General features: G+C 36.8%; 1 protein-coding gene across 2 annotated transcripts; it reads left to right on the forward strand.

The window, feature by feature from the left end:
* The first annotated feature begins 1,058 nt into the window (after positions 1-1,058).
* Positions 1,059-17,169, forward strand: crmp1 (collapsin response mediator protein 1). 2 transcript variants are annotated; one of them, XM_048197367.1, is made up of 14 exons: positions 1,059-1,980; positions 4,534-4,622; positions 7,137-7,321; positions 7,929-8,093; positions 9,599-9,660; positions 9,768-9,848; positions 9,943-10,011; positions 10,125-10,245; positions 10,681-10,837; positions 13,314-13,455; positions 13,535-13,705; positions 14,943-15,122; positions 15,407-15,572; positions 15,713-17,169. In XM_048197367.1, exons 1-14 carry the CDS (start codon positions 1,627-1,629, stop codon positions 15,802-15,804), a joined length of 2,034 nt encoding a protein of 677 aa, XP_048053324.1. In that variant the 5' UTR covers positions 1,059-1,626; the 3' UTR covers positions 15,805-17,169. The 2 variants fall into 2 exon arrangements, with proteins under 2 accessions (XP_048053324.1, XP_048053325.1); XM_048197368.1 differs by lacking the exon at positions 1,059-1,980 and adding an exon at positions 3,163-3,672.
* The last annotated feature ends 2,654 nt before the right edge of the window (positions 17,170-19,823 follow it).

The raw sequence follows: 19,823 nt of genomic DNA on the forward strand, positions 1-19,823 counted from the left end.
CATCGTTTTCACAGATTCGCGTTTTTGTTTACACGGTTTTCAAAACCTTGCACTTTGAAACCCGTTTTCAAAAGTTTGCGTTTTCAGGCACCCAAAAAGTCGTTGTCATGTAAATCAACGGCCAAAACGCATAAAAAGTCTTACGGTTTTAGTTGAAAATGGTGTTGTAGAAACAGCCCCTAAAACATTATAGTGTGACCTGGCCTTTTCGCCAGTAGGTGGCGACAAGTGCGCGTCTTTTGTCATGAGTCATTGATTTATTCACACAGTTCATGATCGAAGCAAGTGTTTGTTAGAGATTCCAGAAAGAGTGCTTAACCATCCCACAAAATACAACAAAGAAGATATTTATTTATGTATTTATACAACTGTAAGACATAGGCCTATATGGTTAGTTATGACTTTGAATAACATCCTTAGTGATCTGTTGCCTTCATTCACTTCGTTGAGTGAGATGATTCATTAAAGGATTAGTCCACTTTCAAATAAAATTTTCCTGCTAATTTACTCACCCCCTTGTCATCCAAGATGTTCATGCTTACACTGTAGGCTATGCCATACGCCTCCCCTATAACTTACGGAAAAAAACTAAACTGGCGCAGCGTTCGTTCTGTAAGTTGAATAGGGAAGGCATAGGACATACGGCGTAAGCGCTTTGAAGAATACGGAAAGCGGAAGCACGTTCAAGGCGATCATTTGTTTATAAAGCATATACAGTTGTATTTTTTTTAGAAAATGAGCGATGGTTTCGCTAGATAAGACCCTTATTCCTCGTCTGGTATCGTTTAAAGCCCTTTGAAGCTGCCCTGAAACTGTAATTTTGACCTTCAACCGTCTGGAGGCCATTGAAGTCCACTATAAGGAGAATAATCCTGCATGTTTTCATCAAAAACCTTAATTTCTTTTCGGCTGACGAAAGAGACATGAACATCTTGGATGACATGCATGGGGGTGAGTAAATTATCAGGAAAATTTCATTTAAGAGTGGACTAATCCTTAAATTTCGTTCACAAATGAGATGTTTTTTATTCTGTTCTTTCACATGCAGGATGAAAGCCCATTTTGGGTCCAACCAATCATATTAAAGTTTTATTCCAAAGCTGTCACGAGCTAAAACGAGAGAAACTTCAGTTAATGAGTCAAAACTAAAACGATTCCTTTCTTCAAAAGTTTTGTTCAAAACACAGATTCGTTGTCGACTGAAACACCACTAGAGCCCACCAAACTTCCCTATGCAAGTCAGTGCAGCAACTGCAGTCTTTTGCGCATCTTGCACGCACTTTCGGAAGGAGGATGGCAGGTAACTGCACTGCCCAAATCTCCCAGAAAAAGTAAAAAGAAAAAACTTTGATCTCGATTAAAACTAATCTAAATTTGCGTTGACTGTTACAGTTTGGGGTTCAGAGGGACTTAATTTGAGGATGCAATATTGTTCGGACTAGCTCATAATAAAGCGTGTCATTAGATATCACTGCCACTACATTGCAGCATCATTCATTCGCATAATCCGTCTGCAAGCTGCGACCTCCGCTCAGCATCCCCCGGCAAACCAAGGCTGACCTGGTTTTCTGCACGGGCGTCTCGCTTCATCATCGTATAAAGAGCATCATCTCCCTTCTGTGAGTGATGTCGGACTGTAGGCGACAGTGGAACCGGGAGGATGAGCTCCCTGTGTACCTGGCTAAACCCATCTCGACTGGACCCAACCAGCGTCACAAGTCTCATGGAATGTTCAGCTCCGTCGAGGGCGCGTATGATAGCAAGACTATCGATTTTGACCAGTACGCCGTCGGGAGGAAGGGGAACAGGACCTCACGGAGCAGTAGCAGGGAACGCATTGTGGATGGGGATTTTGAAGCCTATGAGATCAGCGGGGGGTCGTGCATCAGCTCCCCGGGCGAGAGGGACGACGGGCGTCCGGGTGGTGAAATCACGGATCAGACTGGAAAGGAATGTCGTTATGAGCAAAACAATGGGAAGGTGGGCTGGAATTTGATGGCATTACACTAATTTTAAACCATTTACAAGTAGCCTACATAAGATTAAAATTTGTCAAAATCCATATGAACACACTGCAAATGTTAGTTTTAAATAAAATGCTATAGGCTATAAAAACCTTATACGTTAAAAAACATATAGGCTAGCCTAACATTTTAAATCCAGTAGGCCTACTGTAATAAAATGAAAACAAAAAATAATAGCCTACTTAAAGTTTTTAATCAATAGACCTAATAACTAATTTGAATTCGATTATAAAGAATGGAGAAAATAAAGTTAGACTACATTAGTGATACAAGTTAGGCCTACATATTAAATCATAAATTCAATCTTATTTAATCCTGAAGGTTAATGTGCTCGGATTATTTCTATTGATTAAACAATAGTTCAAAACAAGATGGTTTGTAGTATTAACGTTCAGTCATCCGTCCTCCATGCCGCTTATACCATATTTGGGACGCGGGATGCTGGATGAAAACTGACGTACAGCAGGGTAAATGATATCGGAGTAAAAAGAGGTTAGGGGAACGTTCCTTGAACGTTCTGGAAAGGTTTTGGGAACGTTTTCCAAACCAACAGGGAACGTTCTATTTACGTAAAGAAAACTTTCCTGGCTAACCAACAGAGAAGGTTAGACTGTATGTTCTGGGAACCAAAAATTGTTAGCTGGGTTTATTTTTATATTAGCCTACTACATTTATGTTTTTTATAAATACAACTTTTTATTTGTTTTATAGCCTAATTATTGGGGCATTATGTTTATTTTTAGAGTTAGTTTCTTGGTTTTATGATAAGTCGCATTTGAATGTTTATTGCATTATCTGTCACGTGTTATTTTGATTGTGTTTTGGGCAGTTTTTATTAATTTGAAGTTATCATGTGACCTTCTATTCGCTTATTAGCCTATTATTGGTTCGTTTTACTGCAACCAACAGCCTTTATTAGCTCAACTAGTGTAGGCATATTTCCCCCCAAAAATTGTTGATGTTTTCCAAACATTCTGTTTAGGCCTATTTATTTATTTATTTATTTAATCATTCATTTATTTTTGTGGGAATGGTGATTTGAAATGTTCTAAAACGTAATAATGTATAGTTTTCTTAATGTTAGTGGAACATTATTTTAAGGTTAGCATAATGTTTCTGCAACGTTCTTTCAACTTAATTTGTATTAGCTCTAACATTCTAGGAATGTTGATTTGTTAATGTTAAGAACGTTATTTAAAAATAAATAATTCAAATTTAGAAATTAGAAACGTAGTCTATGTGTCCATTTATCCATTGACCTTTTAATCTAGGCTATTTAGGCTACTACAATATATAGCCTACATCAAAATTACTGGTAGACCTTAGACCTGACCCTTAACACCGGTATTCTTTTTACCGATTCTCGCCCAGTTCTCTCTCTCTCTCTTTGTTTCATGTGAGGGGGGCGCTCCAACATACACTCCAACACAAAACACGTCTTCGAAAAGCGAACACACACACACACACACACACACACACACCCCTCGGGAGAGGCGCTCGCTTGTGCAGCACTAACGGAGCGCTGGGTTGTTAAGTGGGTTGGTGGCACAAAGAAGCGGGTGACTGCTTATTGTTCATCTCCTCAAATAATAAAGGAGACATGTCTGGAACGGGCTACCAGGGAAAGAAGAACATCCCGCATTTGACGGTAAGACACCGGCTGCGAGGCGACCCTGCTGCTACCCGGCAGATCCTGCGCATGGGGGAAACAAGAAGGGATTAAATTCTTAGCGAGCCAACAAAGCGGAGGCCGCTTTCTAGAGCACTGAAATCAGCCAACGGGAAGGTGACCATTACTGCTACAATGTGTCCAAGCCAGGCACACATCCCTGCCGTGCATGAAGCGACGAATGCTCCGGTTGCCTTTAAAATAGATGCGGGAATAAATAATGAATCAGTGCATGAATATACAGTAGCTTTATTGGGCGCGTTTCTTTTGACAGATCATGGCGAGTGCATTTGCAGCCGACGAGACGCAACAGGGTCTGTCGCCAAGAGCAGAAATCTGGAATAGAGCGGACACTTTTTTAAATGCCAGTGCACACATTAGGACAAAGAGCAAGAGGAATCTGTGCCCTGTGTGCTGTATTTTGTCTGTAGTTATGAGTAATGGATTACAGCGTTCCTAATCCTTGACTAACGCAATCTTTGCGATCTGTGCCTGGTTTATCTAGGAATAGTGCACATATTTAGGTTAGATTAATACGATCTTTCTCTGAACATGAAGCCTAAATCAGCTGAGGATGTGCCTTCCTGACAACTGGGTGATGTGAGGTTACCATGGCAACCTAACATCTTTCCACATTACCACATTTGCTCTTCTCTGTTCATAGAACCCCACCCATTCACTGAGTGTGAGGCTGAAACTGTGCAGAAGGCTCTTTTATCAGTGGTTGTAAGAGCACTTTACTGAATTGCAAATATAGCAGGTAAAAATAAGGTTTAAACTGGTGTCAGAATCACTCAGTCACTTGTTATGTCTCTTTCTCTCTCTTCCTCTCTTCTTCAGAGTGAGCGGCTGCTGATTAAAGGTGGAAGAGTGGTTAATGATGATCAGTCCCTATATGCGGACATTTACATTGAAGATGGACTTATTAAGTAAGACACCATGCACACTGTCATGCGCAAGCAAATAAACACTTTTACCAAAGCACAATGCAATTTTTCACTGGCAGTTGCATATCATTAATACGAATATGAATTATGAATTAAACCTCACCAGTCATATGCCAAAAGGTTCTTAAAATGCTCTTTACAGCATCTTAGTATGTGTATCCAAGAATGTGAAAATGTCAAGTTTCCTTAAAGGGATAGTTCACCCAAAAATGAAAACTGTCCCATGATTTACTCACCCTCAAGCCATCCTAGGTGTAAATGATCTTCTTTCAGACAAAAACAATATCCTTAGTAACAATAAACCTAATCCTTATTAGGTTTATAATGGTTGTGAATGGGGGGGCTGTTTTGAAGCCAAAAAGAATGCATCCATCTAGGGCTGGGCGATATATCGCATGCGATTCTCACGCGCATTTCGTCAGTAAAGCCGGTTCCCTGATTACCTCTAAATCGCCATCACCTGCTTTAAAATGGAGCGCCTTTCAATAGACAGAGCCGTAGTTCACGGACAAGCCACGCAAAATCGCGTTCAGTATCGAAGATGAATCGACTTCGATAATGAACCCGATTTTGCGTGGCTTATCAGTGAACTACGGCTCTGTCTATTAAAAGGCGCTCCATTTTAAAGCAGGTGATGGCGATTTAGAGGTAATCAGGGAACCGGCTTTACTGACGAAATGCGCGTGAGAATCGCATGCGATATATCGCCCAGCCCTACATCCATCTGTAAAAAAAGTAATCCATATGACTTCAGGGTGTTAATAAAGGTCTTCTGAAGTGAATCTATGCGTTTTTGTAAGAAAAATGTCCATATTTAAAACTTTATAAATTCAAATAACTATAGCTTCCGGCGGACGACCGTACGCAGAATGCGCAAGTCGATTTGTGGCGATTTTTATAGAGGAATTTTGGAGGATTTCGATAACAGAGAAGAGTCAGAGGATTACTTATTTGGCGCAAGTTGACATGCGCATTCTGCATATGGTCAGCCGCCAGAAGTTAGTTATTTGAATTGAGAAAGTTTTAAATATGGATATTTATATTACAAAAACGCATCGCTTCGCTTCAGCAGTCCTTTATTAACCCACTGGAGTTGTATGGATTACTTTTTTTATCGATGGATGCATTATTTTTGACTTCAAAACGCAGGCCCCCATTCATTGCCATTATAAACCTTGGAGGACTAAGGATATTTTTAAATATATCTCTGATTGAATTCATCTGAAAGAAGATAGTCAATACACCTAGGATGGCTTGAGGGTGAGTAAATCATGGGGTCATTTTCATCTTTGGGTGAACTATCCCTTTAATGTTAGTGGAAAATTATTTAGAAAGAATTAAGTAGAATTTGGAATTTAGAAATGTATTTTACAATTTATGATCAGTCACTATATGCTGGTGTTTATGTTGAAGATGGACACACACACACATATTTATTTATTTATTTCTGTTAAAAAAACGGTTGTCTACAGAATAATAGACACACTGCTGTTGCTGCATAAATAGACAATGACAATGAACCATACTATTTAAATGTTAAGCAAGCAATCTAATTGGCTGCAGGAAAAGTAGAGGCCAATCAGCTTGTGCCATGTGGTAATAATGTGATTGCTTGCTTGCTTGCAGATTTCATGTAAAGGACCTATCAGCCTGTGCCCTCTAGAGTTTCATGACTTAACTAGATATTAACATATTTAATAAGTTAACATTAAATTTGACAGCTCTGTCATATTGAATCATATGAAGTATGCCACTCTTTTTAGAACGTTCATGTAAGGGATAATGTACAACTATTTTATTATCACAAAATAAACCCGGCAGGGTGGTCAGGTATTCTTGTATCCTGCTTGCCACAAAAGTAAATAATTAAGCACAAAATATTGATTTGAGATGAAATATTTTATTAGCTCATTAAATGCAAAGCTTCTGCAAAGAAGAACAATTCTAATCCAGTTTGTATCACTTCTTACGTGGCTTTTTACCACATTAATAATGACAGGGACGACATGAAATATTGATTTAAGAAGGAGCCAGTTCTAAATCGTACCTGTTTATTATCTTATAATACATTACAGTGTACAAAACAATCACTCTAGCAAAAAAACGACACATCAGCAATATTACCTTAGGCATACTATTAATAATAAAGTCCTCCAGGTACATTTTACAGTAAATGCAGTCAATAAAATGAGGCACAAGATGGCACCAGCTGCGTTTGAATGAAACGAGAGAAAGCACGTCCATGGTGTGATACCAGAGACATGAAAGAAACTTATAATCAAATACCCAAGTGAGCGGGCATAATACAGCATTGCCACTAATGACGGTCATTGTCGTCACTGACCTCTGAATGTCTGCTACTGACCAATCAGAATCAAGCTTTTCAAGTGCTGTGTTATAATTTTAAAAGATATACCTATATAATATGCAATGTACTTGGTCCCAGGACTCTCTGGCCTTATCTACTCTTTATCAAACCCTCAATCTCTCCTTCAGACAGGTTGGGGAGAACCTGATTGTGCCGGGGGGTGTGAAGGTGATTGAGGCTAATGGGTGTATGGTGATCCCTGGAGGTATTGATGTGAACACCTGCCTGCATAAGCCTTACTTGGGCACTCCACCTGTGGATGACTTCTATCAGGGCACCAAAGCTGCTCTGGCAGGTGGAACCACCATGATCAGTAAGTCTGGATGAATTGTTAAGCAGTGAAAAATGTATGAATTTTTTTTTTTTTTAAATGCAATTAAAATGAAATTTGATCCCAAGATTTTCTCATTTGGGCAAAGGATCAAGTATGTTGAAGATTTAGGATGCAGATCTGGAGCAGCTTCCCTAAAAAGGAGTAAAAAATTGGCTGGACTAGGACTCACTAGCATCTCCCTGTGAGAGCAAAGCAGTGTCCCAAATATGTCTGTTATTGCTTGCTACAAGGGCATGCCCTAGGAATGCATGTCCTGCATGTCAGTTACAGCCAATCAGATTTTGTTTCATCCAGGAGTCTGAGCCAAGAGTTTGTTGAGGTTACAATGAATTAGAGCTATTTGCTGTTGTGATTCACAATGAGTGAAAAGAGCCTTTGTGCACATGTGAAAAAGTCTCAGAGGAACATATAGAGTTTAATACAGTAATCAAATACTAAAGCTGCAATTCAACAGCATCTTCAATAGAAAAGAATCTTTAGAAATATTTAATAGAATTTTCAAAAATCACTCAAATCCTTGATAAAATAATACAATATAGATAATCTCATAAACATTTTGAGCAGAAGCCAACATCTTCTGTTTCAGTTGACCATGTGACTCCACAGCCCGGTGACAGTCTATTGGAGGCCTTTGAGAAGTGGCAGGAGGCGGCTGATAAGAAGTCCTGCTGTGATTATTCACTTCATGTGGATATCCCACATTGGCATGAAGGTGTGAAGGAGGAGCTGGAACAGCTGGTACAGGAAAAAGGTGAAAATGTATTCAAAGATGTGACAATATCTCAGCATATTACATTTACAAAGCTGAAAGTAATTTATGTTTTTAAAGTTACATATCTTGATTATACTTATGTTTCAGAGACACTTGTTGAAATTTGCCAAATGCTAATGTTTGGGGTCAGTAAGACTTTTTTGAAAGAAATTGATACCATTTTCAGAAAAGACACATCAAAAAAGTGACAGTAAATACATTTATAATGTTACAAAAGATTCTATTTGAGATACATTCTGTGCCAATGCGCAACCCATGTAAAAATGATAATTCCACAAATAACTGCAATTGCAGGTTTCGAACAGAGATGGCGACAAAGAGGCAAAACTTGTGCATGGCAGCTTTAAACTAGAACACTTATTTTAAATTGTTATAATATTTCACAATATTACTTGTTTTACTGTATTTTTGATCAAATAAATGCAGTCTTGGTAAGCATGAGAGCATTTTTTTTTTAAATCTCACCGACCCCAAACTTTTAAACAGTAGTGTGTCTTTAGAAATATATATTAGGGGTGTAATGGTACACAAACATGACAGTTCAGTATGTACCTTGATATTGAAGTCACAGTTTGATACAGGTTTGGTACAGCAGGGGAAAGAAAACTAAACATAAAATTGCTTCTTTTTTCTTCTTTTGTATTAAACAGTGGTTTATTGAACAAATTGTGTCCCTCTCTTTATATAAATTCAATTATAATTAAACAATAAAAAAAAAAGAAAAAAAAAAAGGAATCTATCTCAGTGATTCTAATGCTGTAAACTATATACACAGAGCCTTTTCTTGCATATTACTATAATATAAAATGTTAAAATTAACAACAGAGCCCAAGCTATTAAATTAAGTTTTCTATTTAATTTTAGATTAATTAACACAAATAAACATGTAAATTGCACATAAGACAGGTCTAAAATCTAATTATAAAGTAATTTTTAAATTATTTTTCTACTCCAGTTCATTTTTGAAATATAATCATTTACACAGTAACTGCCATAACTTGTTTTCATGACAAATTTATTTAAACACATTAAATAATTAAGACATTACTAACAGGTAATGTAAATATAATGAATATATAAGCTAATATAGTGCATATATTTAGTGAAATGCTCCCCTCTAGAGTTCATTTTTCTAGTGAACTAACATGCTGTTGACACTAAATGACTTGCCTGAGGTAAAGGTAATGCTACGTGAGATACTATTTTCAAGCTTTTTTACTGATGTCTTTCTGTGGGTGAAACACTTGTTGAGTGATCACACGTAAACATATCTATAGTCTGTTCTTCTTCTTTGCTTTTTTCTGTAATGGCGGTTAGCAAACAGCATTTCATTACCACACGCCCCCTTCTGGTTTGGAGTGTGGATCGTTTTTGTCGTCTGACTGTATGCACCAAACCGTGGCGTTCATACCGTGATGGTTCGGGATGAATACATGTACTGTTACACCCCTAATATATATGTTAATGTTCTCTTCTTTTGGCAGGAATCAACTCTTTCCAAGTATATATGGCTTACAAAGGGTTTTTCCAAATGCCTGACTCTCAGGTTAGTTTGTTGCCATCTGCAGCATTGCCATCTGTGCTTCAAACCATAGAACATTCTGTATGCAATACAGTAAAATAATGAATAGGTTCTCTCTTTTTCTCCTCTAGTTGTATGAAGCGTTCTCCTTCCTTAAGGAGCTGGGGGCAGTGGTGCTGGTGCACGCCGAGAATGGAGACCTGATAGCACAGGTACCTGTTAACAATGAGCATACCGTCATCCAGTATTCAAACACAATTTGGTGCTGTTTACTGTTTTTTCATGTCCACAACATTTGTGTTCAAGGAACAAAGCAAAATCTTGGGAATGGGCATCACTGGTCCAGAGGGCCACCCACTGAGTCGCCCAGAGGAGGTGGGATCAATGAACAAATTGATGAACTAATTAGAAGTTTAACTGACTACTGTTTATCCAGTCAGTTTCAGCGGAGTGAAGTGTCCTGATTTAATTGGTTCTCTGTTTCACAGCTGGAGGCGGAGGCTGTTTTCCGTGCCATCACCCTCGGCAACCGAGTGAACTGCCCTGTCTACATCACTAAAGTGATGAGTAAGAGTGCAGCTGATACTGTGGCCAATGCACGGAAGAAAGGTGACAGCACACTGTGAAATTATAATTTATTTCTCTGATGGCAAAGCTGAATTTTCAGCATCGTAATTCCAGTCTTCAGTGTCACATGATCCTTCAGAAATCATTCTAATATGCTGATTTGGTGCTCATGTAACATTTCTTATTATTATCAATGTTGAAAACAGTTGTGAAAACAGTGATACATTTTTTTTCAGTATTTTTTGATGAATAGAAAGTTAAAAAGAACATATTTGAAATATAATGCAATATAATGCAAGAATAAAAGTATTAATTTCTTTTAAAAAATTGTACTGACCCCAAACTTTTGAATGGTAGTGTATATTTTTTTAGAAAGTTATTTATTCTGATGTCTAGCATAACTGGCTATTTTAAACTAATTTGAATATGTCAGTTCTAAATATTTTGGATGTATTCTCTTCATTGCACTTGCTTTAGGCTCTGTTGTTTTTGGTGAGCCAATCACAGCCAGCTTGGCAACAGATGGATCACACTATTGGAGCAAAAACTGGGCGAAAGCAGCAGCCTATGTGACCTCCCCTCCCCTCAGCCCTGACCAGACAACACCTGACCACCTTAACTCTCTACTGGCCTGGTAAGAAATGCTATTACATATATATATATATATATATATTATAAGTTATTTCGACATTTTTAGACATCTGTGACATTTGCATCATTAGTGTAGATGCAGTGTATCTGGATTCTTTGGGCAAGTGCTATACCTGGCACCTTCTACCAATTTTTTATCTACTCTCCTGATTACTTTTGGCTCTGTGCTACGCCCAAACCGCAGGCACACCTTTTCCTGGCCCCATTTCTAAAAATAGATCAGGCTTTTATATCCTGTTGCCATGGTTACAGCGCACCCTCCTCCTCCCTCCCCACCACACTCTCTCTCTCACACACACAACTTGTAGACTTTGCAGGCTGCTAGACTATGGGAGAGATGTCATTATGTTGACATCCACAGTCACACATACTTTGACATACACACACACCCTCGTAGGCACAGACACACACACACACACACAGACTCTGCCACAGCGACAGCACAGCTGGAGAGAGGACATTTATTTTTAGCATTGATAGAGTCCAAAGGATGAGAGAAAATTCTAGCAAAAGATCAAAGACTCTTTTAAAGTATTAAATATTATATGTTATGCTGTGAAGACAACCTTTAGTCATATTCAGTAGATGTGTGATATTGCATTTTGTGGATTTCAAAGCATATTGACTCTGTCTAGATACTTATCATTTCATTGTGTGCATCTTTTGGCCACACATATCCTTACACTATGGATGTATAAATTACAAGTAGTACCCTAATTCTATTGCATATTCTAGCTTATAATCTTTTTAGTTGGATTGCAAATATTAAACAAATACAGTTGGTCCTAATTTTATGGTTAGTTCTAGTTTAGTTTAAATTGCAAATATTTCAAATAATTGCTGCTCTTTTGAACTTGCTATTTAGCACAACTGTATAATAATAATATAATAATAATATGTATAATATGTTTAATAATATGTATATGTATAATAACATGAAACGTGCACCAAATCAGCATATTAGAATGATTCCTAAAGGATCATGTGACACTAGCTATGTTTCCATCCATCTATTTTTATGTGCATTTTGGGATATTGCATTAAGAAAAACACTGGATTTAAACACCAACAATGCACATCAATTAAAATCTTTATCCTATAAGAAGGCATGTGTATAAACTATGATGGAAACATTTACAGAATAAATCGATGCACAACAAAAAACTCAACAGTAAAAAAATCAACAGTAGATGTGATTGGATAACTGGACTAACCAGCGGACCAATTTCATTGCACAGCATTTCAAATGTTGTTTGGATCGTTCTGAAATGGACATGGCATTAAAAAGCTATACTACTACATTCTGAAATGCCTGAGCCAAAGTCTGACAACAGAATGATTTGGTATAATGACCTCACAGAAGTGTCTCACATCATTTGCGTGAGACACATGACAGCATTTATTTCATTTCGTCTGCGCGTTCTAAGACTCCAGTCATTTACGATGTACGAAAAAGAGCCACAGTGGCTTCCCCGATTGTAGCAACTTCCATTTTTATTACAGATATTTTGCCCAGTTTTCCAGGAATTGATGGTTTTGTTCTCTTGAACGCATGGGATGGAAATGCTGCTTTATTCGCAAATATTCCAATTTTGTGCATTATTTAAATTTGCAACTTTGAATGGAAACATAGCTATTGAAGATTACCGTATTGATGCTAAAAATACAGCTTTGCTGTTACAGGAATAAATTACATTTTAAAATATATTAAGATAAATTGTAATAATATTTCACTATATTAATCTTTACTGTATTTTTGATCAAATAAAAGCAGCCTTTGTGAGCATAAAACATCTTAGTCCTCATTTACATTACATGGTTCAAATGAACCAATTCCAATTTTTTTCCTCCCATGCGGCACAGATCGGATATGACCCACAATCCTGTAAGCAGGAAAAAAGCACATGGATTCCAATTTTCTCAGATTGGTTTCAGGCCTCATACATATGTGGAAATAAATTTGACCAACTGAGATCACATGACTCTTTTCAATGACGCAATGGAGGATGAAGGCTCATCTCACTTAAGAGACCAATGTTTGCTGACCTTTAGAGATGGTCCAGAAAGCAAAAGCTTGTATTATCACTTGCAAATCACGCCGTGTTTACTTCCTTTTCGGGCTAAGCTTCCCTTGGTTGGTACATCTACCTTGGGTTGTTTCGCCAAAAGTATAGTGTAAATGCAGATATCGGATATGGGTCACTTTTAAAAGAAGATGTAAGCTGGTCATTAAAGAAATCGGATGTACTCAACAAATTGGAAATGGTCATCAAGACCTGCATTGTAAATGCGGCCTTACTGACCCCAAACTTTTGAACGGTTGTGTATAGTTGTAGGACCATGACACATTATGCAACCTCTAAATAAACATAAGGTCACAAAGAGCATCACAGCAAGCTCTGGAGGACAGCTCGGGTTCTTCCCCTGTAGTTATGTGCCTTTTAATCTTCTTTCTTCAGTGGGGATCTGCAGGTTGTGGGCAGTGGACATTGTGCTTACAGCACCTCTCAAAAGGCTATAGGGAAGGACAACTTTACCCTTATACCCGAGGGGACCAATGGAGTGGAGGAGAGAATGGGTTTTGTTTGGGACAAATCTGTGGTAAGTGCATCCGTTTATGTTTATATGGATTGAGGTACGGGATGAATTCATCAGTCACCACTGAATTTATTCCCTACAGGCCATGGGGAAGATGGATGAAAACCAGTTTGTTGCAGTTACAAGCACTAATGCAGCCAAAATCTTCAACCTGTACCCCCGGAAGGGTCGGATAGCAGTGGGTTCAGATGCTGATATTGTTATCTGGGACCCCGCCAAGATCAAGACCATCACAGCTAAAGCACAGCAGTCGGTGAGGATTGAAAAGCTCTGCAAGATGCTGTAATATTGAATGAATCTCTGGATTGCTGATATTTATACCTAAATTTAATACTGCATTTTATACATTTGTAATGGGTTGTTGAATTATTCTACTCGCAAAACTGTATTTTTTCTAAATCTTTTTTAATCTAATTTTGAAGTATTAAAGGTGCCCAAGAATGCTTTTTCACAAGATGTAATATAAGTCTAAGGTGTCTCCTGAATGTGTCTGTGAAGTTTCAGCTCAAAATACCCCATAGATTTTTTTAAATTAATTTTTTTAACTGCCTATTTTGGGCATCATTAACTATGCACTGATTTTTTCAGCGCACCGCCCCTTTAATTTGCGTACTCCCTGCCACACGAGCTCTCGATTATATTACAGCATATTTACAAAGTTCACACAGCTAATATAACCCTCAAATGGATCTTTACAAGATGTTCGTCATGCATGCTGTATGCATGCTTCGAATTATGTGAGTAAAGTATTTATTTTGATGTTTATATTTGATTCTCTATGAGTTTGTGGCTGTACTCCGTGGCTAACAGCTAATGCTACACTGTTGGAGAGATTTATAAAGAATGAAGTTGTGTTTATGAATTATACAGACTGCAAGTGTTTAACAATGAAAATAGCGACGGCTCTTGTCTCCGTGAATTCAGTAAGAAACGATGGTAACTTTAACCTCATTTAGCAGTACATTAGCAACATGCTAACGAAACATTTAGAAAGACAATTTACAAATATCACTAAAAATATCATGCTATCATGGATCATGTCAGTTATTATTGCTCCATCTGCCATTTTTCGCTATTGTTCTTGCTTGCTTACCTAGTCTGTTGATTCACCTGTGCAGATCCAGACGTTACTGGCTGCCCTTGTCTAATGCCTTTCATAATGTTGGGAACATGGGCTGGCATATGCAAATATTGGGGCGTACACCCCGACTGTTACGTAACAGTCGGTGTTATGTTGAGATCCGCGTGTTTTCCGGAAGTCTTTTAAACAAATGAGATTTACATAAGAAAGAGAAAACAATGGAGTTTGAAACTCAATGTATGTCTTTTCCATGTACTGAACTCTTGTTATTCAACTATGCCAAGGTAAATTCAAATTTTGAATCTAGGGCACCTTTAATGATCATTTTGTTCATGTTTGATAAACTCTGAAAATGTGTGAAAAATCGAATGGATTTTCTTCTAGCCTATCACTGTTCTTTTCTTTCTAGGCTCTTGAGTATAATATTTTTGAGGGGATGGAGTGTCGTGGTGGTCCGGTGTATGTGGTCAGTCAGGGAAGGATTGTGTTTGAGGAAGGGAAGCTTCAGGTTCAGCAGGGGACTGGACGCTTCATCTCTCGCAAACCTTTCCCTGACTTTGCCTACCAGCGCATTAACTACCGCAACAAGGTATGACTCTAGTTTTGGCATTTCAGCTTGTTTAAATAGTGAGTATTTGACCTCAGTCTTTGTCTGTTGTCAAGTAATGTTAAATATACTCTACCATTTTTGAAAGAAGCCTCTTTTGCTAGAAAATGACCAATTGAAAAATCCTGGAGTGTTTTCCTCAAAAACGTAATTTCTTTTTGACTGAAGAAAGAAAGACAAACATCTTGGATGACATGATGGGGTGAGTAAATTATCAGGACATTTTAATTCTGAAGTGAACTAATCTTTGAACTGTTGTTTGGCAGATGATGACCAAGCAGGGAGTTTCTCGTGGGATGTATGATGGTCCAGTATATGATGTCCCAGCAACACCCAAATACATAACCCCAGCACCCTCTGCCAAGACCTCGCCCACTACACACCAGCCTCCACCAATCAGAAACTTGCATCAATCTAACTTCAGCCTATCAGGTAAGATGAAGTCAGATTATAGAAGAAATTACCCTTTCTAATGTAGAAAAGAATATTCACAAAATCTTTTGAGAAATATATCAATTTATATATCACATTAGAGTAAGTATATATTTTCTGTAATATTTCTACATTTTTAGGGGCTCAAACTGATGACAACGTTCCTCGGCGCTCTGGCCACCGCATTGTAGCTCCCCCTGGTGGTCGTTCAAACATCACCAGCCTTGGTTGAGCCATCTGCAGCTCCCAAGTGACTTTGAGTGTGTGTGTGTGTGTGTGTGTGTGTGTGTGTGTGTGTGTGTGTGTGAGACAAATCATCAGTATTCTCCTCTCACAGGGCCATGCTATAAACAGATTTTTGTGCATCGCATGCATGTCAAAATATCACTCTACCTTTACCTGTGCAGTAAATGTCCCATCCACAGTGAATATTACTGTGTGCATTGTGCACATTAGACTCACTGCTAAAAAACCTAGAAAAATACTTATAGATAGCTAGACAATCACTATAAAATACTCTATATCCATAACAACTTTTATAAAAAGTAGCATTTAAACAATGCTAATATAACTATAATATTTTTAAATTGAGCCCCTCATTCTGCTAATGTGACCCCAGTGTTTGTGACAGTGTTGAAAATGTCTTGCTATAAAGCCCTGTGAAGCCTGTCGCTGTCATCCCACAAAATGGTGCTCTTCCTACTGGACAACTTACTGAACTAAAGATAACTTATTAGTGATGTTGAGGGAAAAGTGCTATGGAATGCAGTTCTGAGATCAGTTTAGGCACAGATGTACTGCTAATAAGTACATTCTAAAGCTGAGCGAAGATCTGCCCTTACAAGCACTTTTAACTCTCATGTTCTCTGTGCACTGAAATGTTTTGAATTCTGTGTTATCAGTCTTTTGTGGAAAATAATGGTGATAGATTGCATGATTTCACTTTTAGATGTAGGTAATATTCACATCTAATCTTTGATTCTTACTCTCTCTTTATACTTTGAAGGATAATTTTATTTTTCATCTTATCAAATTTGAATTGTTTTACAAGAAAAGTTTGTTATATCACTTTTTATTTTCATTCTACCTTTAGTAAAAAGGCTGCATGCAGCTCTTCTTAGCTGTGTAGATTATGCTTATTGCAAGATTAGATGTTGACTAGAGAAGGTATTCACATTACCTCAGTATCACAAATGCAAAATCAACTATATATGCAGGAAGAGCAAGTCACACATGCATTCAGAATGAGCTGAAAAGGCTTTCATCTCATATGCCTGTTTTTTCTTCTATTGTGAGATTTATACAGTATTGCTCCACATCCAAACGGCACTAGCCTAGTCACTGTGTACACTAAAAGTCTTAACACTAAACTTCCTCTGATTCCTCTTTTTTTTGGACCAATACAAGGCCAATTCCAAGTCTGCTATATTTCTTTCATACCCTGATGTGATTTCGTATTGCCTATGGTATTTATAGTGTTTATGACCGATGCCATTTTAGTTTCTGTAGGCTGATATCCACTGATGCACTCACTGACTGTTGATAATGATATCACTTTGATATGGTGAAATAAAGTCTGTGAATAGATGTTGTTGAAGCTGCTGCTGTGTGTTTCACTTGTGCGAGATTTGTTTCTTCTGAATTAACCAAATCTGACAGATATGAACAAAGAAAATTGTAGTTGTATTTTCCTGGCTTGTCATGGTATCTGTATTTTTGATATTTTTGTAGACACATGCCTAAGTTTTGCCAACAACAAAAAAAAAAATTCCACCAATATTGTCCAGGAAAAAAAAAACCATAAAGTTCATTTAACACACTTTTTTGTGACAAAAAACCCAAGTTTAACAGGATTTTGTATGTAGCTACATTTTAACCATTAACCCTTGTGCGTCAATTAAAAAAAAAAAAGGTTACACATAGGTCCATAGAGGACAAAAATAAAACCTGAAAGCATACAAATTTGAAGCTTGGGACTTTTAAAGAAGACCCTTGGCAGATTATTGTTGAAGTAAAACAAGTTTAAAAAGTGAAATAACAAAAAAGTTACAGAAGTTTATGAAAATGATTTATGAACATTATTTTATATAAAATATATATTTTATGAAACATGTTGAACTCTAAAACTGCTAGAGAATCTAAGCTATAAATCTAAATAAGTTGTGTTTCAAATTTGAGGTTGATATTTTTTTTTAAAAAGAGCTTTCAGTAAGATTTTGTTTGGGCGCAGTACAAAATTTTCCCCATTAGATGCCAGCAAAACTCCACTGATACACACAGTGGTTGGATTTGTGAATTGCAGGACAGTAGTTTTTCTCTCAAATATACACACACATTTTTTTTTATTACACACATACCAACACAATTATAGCTGTATAATTTAATCTGCAGAAGAAAACAGGAATAAAGTGAGTATTTGCTTTGTAGTCCAGACTTGAGAAAATGTTTTTTAAGACATTTTAAAATATATATATATATATATATATATTGAAGCCTTGCCAACAGAATAAAAGCCTAATAACAAAGACTGCATCATTTTATAGTTAAATGGCCCTGGGATTAAAAATTGCAGTTTTAATGGGTTTCAATGGGGACATTTACATTTTCTTATTAGATTTATTAAAGGAAATGGGGGTTAAATAGTAAAATTCCAGTAAAAATACACACCTGTGACAAAATGTATGTAGTTGGCATTAACATTTAGACAACAAAAAAAAAATGTCCATAAGGACGCATAAGGGTTAAGCAATTATAAAATGAAAATTGTACAAGGTAACATATACATCAAACTATTTTGTTTTGACCAACATTTGCAATTAATAAATTGTATGAAATTACAACATGAGATAACTTTCTTATTTAAAATAACATTTGCCTCTTAGCTCAAATTTATGAAAATAATCCATATTAATGAACCAATCAATCATAAACATCACAGTCCAGCTGCTGAGGTGGAGCAAGAACATCTACCTGAAACGTGAGGGAGTAGAAGGACAAAGAAAGAAAGAAAAAAGAAAACAGACCATTCAACTATAAAACGTCCAGATGCAGCTCCACCACTAGCAAAGGCAAAAGTTGTTTGGATGAACATCATAGAAAATGATCCATTCATAAAACACCTGCTTATCAACAAACACAACAGGTTCAATAAGTCATACAGAACAGAATACTTTCAAAACTTTAAATTAAATATAAACTGAAGTACTGCTCTACATTAGTGGTTCTCAACTAGAGAGGTGAAACCCACTAGGGGGCCTCAGCAAACTTCCAGAGACTGACTTTAAATTATTTGAATGAAAATGATTTATACTATATATTATACTATATAAACGCTTTAAAAAATATTATAATTAGTAAACTTAATATTATGAAAAAAATGATCTAACTCAATCAAAATGTTAAAAATAACATTTGTTTCTGTTTGTTTCTCAGTTTCTGAATATATATATATATATATATATATATATGAAGAGTTTCGTTGCAAAACGAGATAAATCCGTTTTTAACATTTTTGTCAAAACATGTTTATTATTATGTTATCATGTTATTATTTTGTTTTATGGTGCTACTTAGCTGTATTTTTTAAGTTATGAAGGTTTAAATCAAAACAAACCAACTGCAGTTGAATTGATATTAATTGGAATGCACAACCAAAAAACAAGATTTTTGAAAAATTAAAAAAACGGATTTATCTCGTTTTGCTACGAAACTCTTCATATATATATATATATATATATATATATATATATATATATATATATATATATGGGGGCCTTCGAAAACTGTTGGACAATGGGGGACCACCCAGTTAACCCTCTATGGTACAGAGTTGCCATATGGCAACAATTAATTTCTACTCATTTCCTTGTTATTCAGAAAAAAAAAAAAAAAAAAAAAAAAAAATATTGCATGGGAATTAAAAGAGTAGGCCTTAAGGTTGCCAATGATGTGCTGTTTTTAATTCCCATGACATTTGAATGTCCCTCAATAACTCTCTTTCCCACTGTTACCCTCACACGGGAGACACCTGTAGAAGTGCTCCAGAAATTGATCTATTTACCCAATTTCTAAACATCTCTTCTCAAGGGGGATTTTTTGCAGCATCTTTGATAAATAAATTAAAAAGTTTTATTCACAAATCAACTTTGTCCAACATAGTTTTACTGTAAATTGAGAAAATATCAATGTTGCCATATGGCAACGCTGTACCATTATGGAAAAATAGGTATATTGCCATATGGCAGCTCTGCA

The sequence above is a fragment of the Megalobrama amblycephala genome, linkage group LG7, assembly GCF_018812025.1.
Source record: "Megalobrama amblycephala isolate DHTTF-2021 linkage group LG7, ASM1881202v1, whole genome shotgun sequence".
NCBI classification, from domain to species: domain Eukaryota; kingdom Metazoa; phylum Chordata; class Actinopteri; order Cypriniformes; family Xenocyprididae; genus Megalobrama; species Megalobrama amblycephala.

Bases quoted from the DNA above. Each gene is read 5' to 3' on its own strand.
- crmp1 (XM_048197367.1), top strand. From the start codon at position 1,627: ATGTCGGACTGTAGGCGACAGTGGAACCGGGAGGATGAGCTCCCTGTG. The intron at 8,094-9,598 runs GTGAAAATGTAT...TTCTTTTGGCAG, and splicing joins ACAGCTGGTACAGGAAAAAG to GAATCAACTCTTTCCAAGTA. The intron at 9,849-9,942 runs GTACCTGTTAAC...TTTGTGTTCAAG, and splicing joins ATGGAGACCTGATAGCACAG to GAACAAAGCAAAATCTTGGG.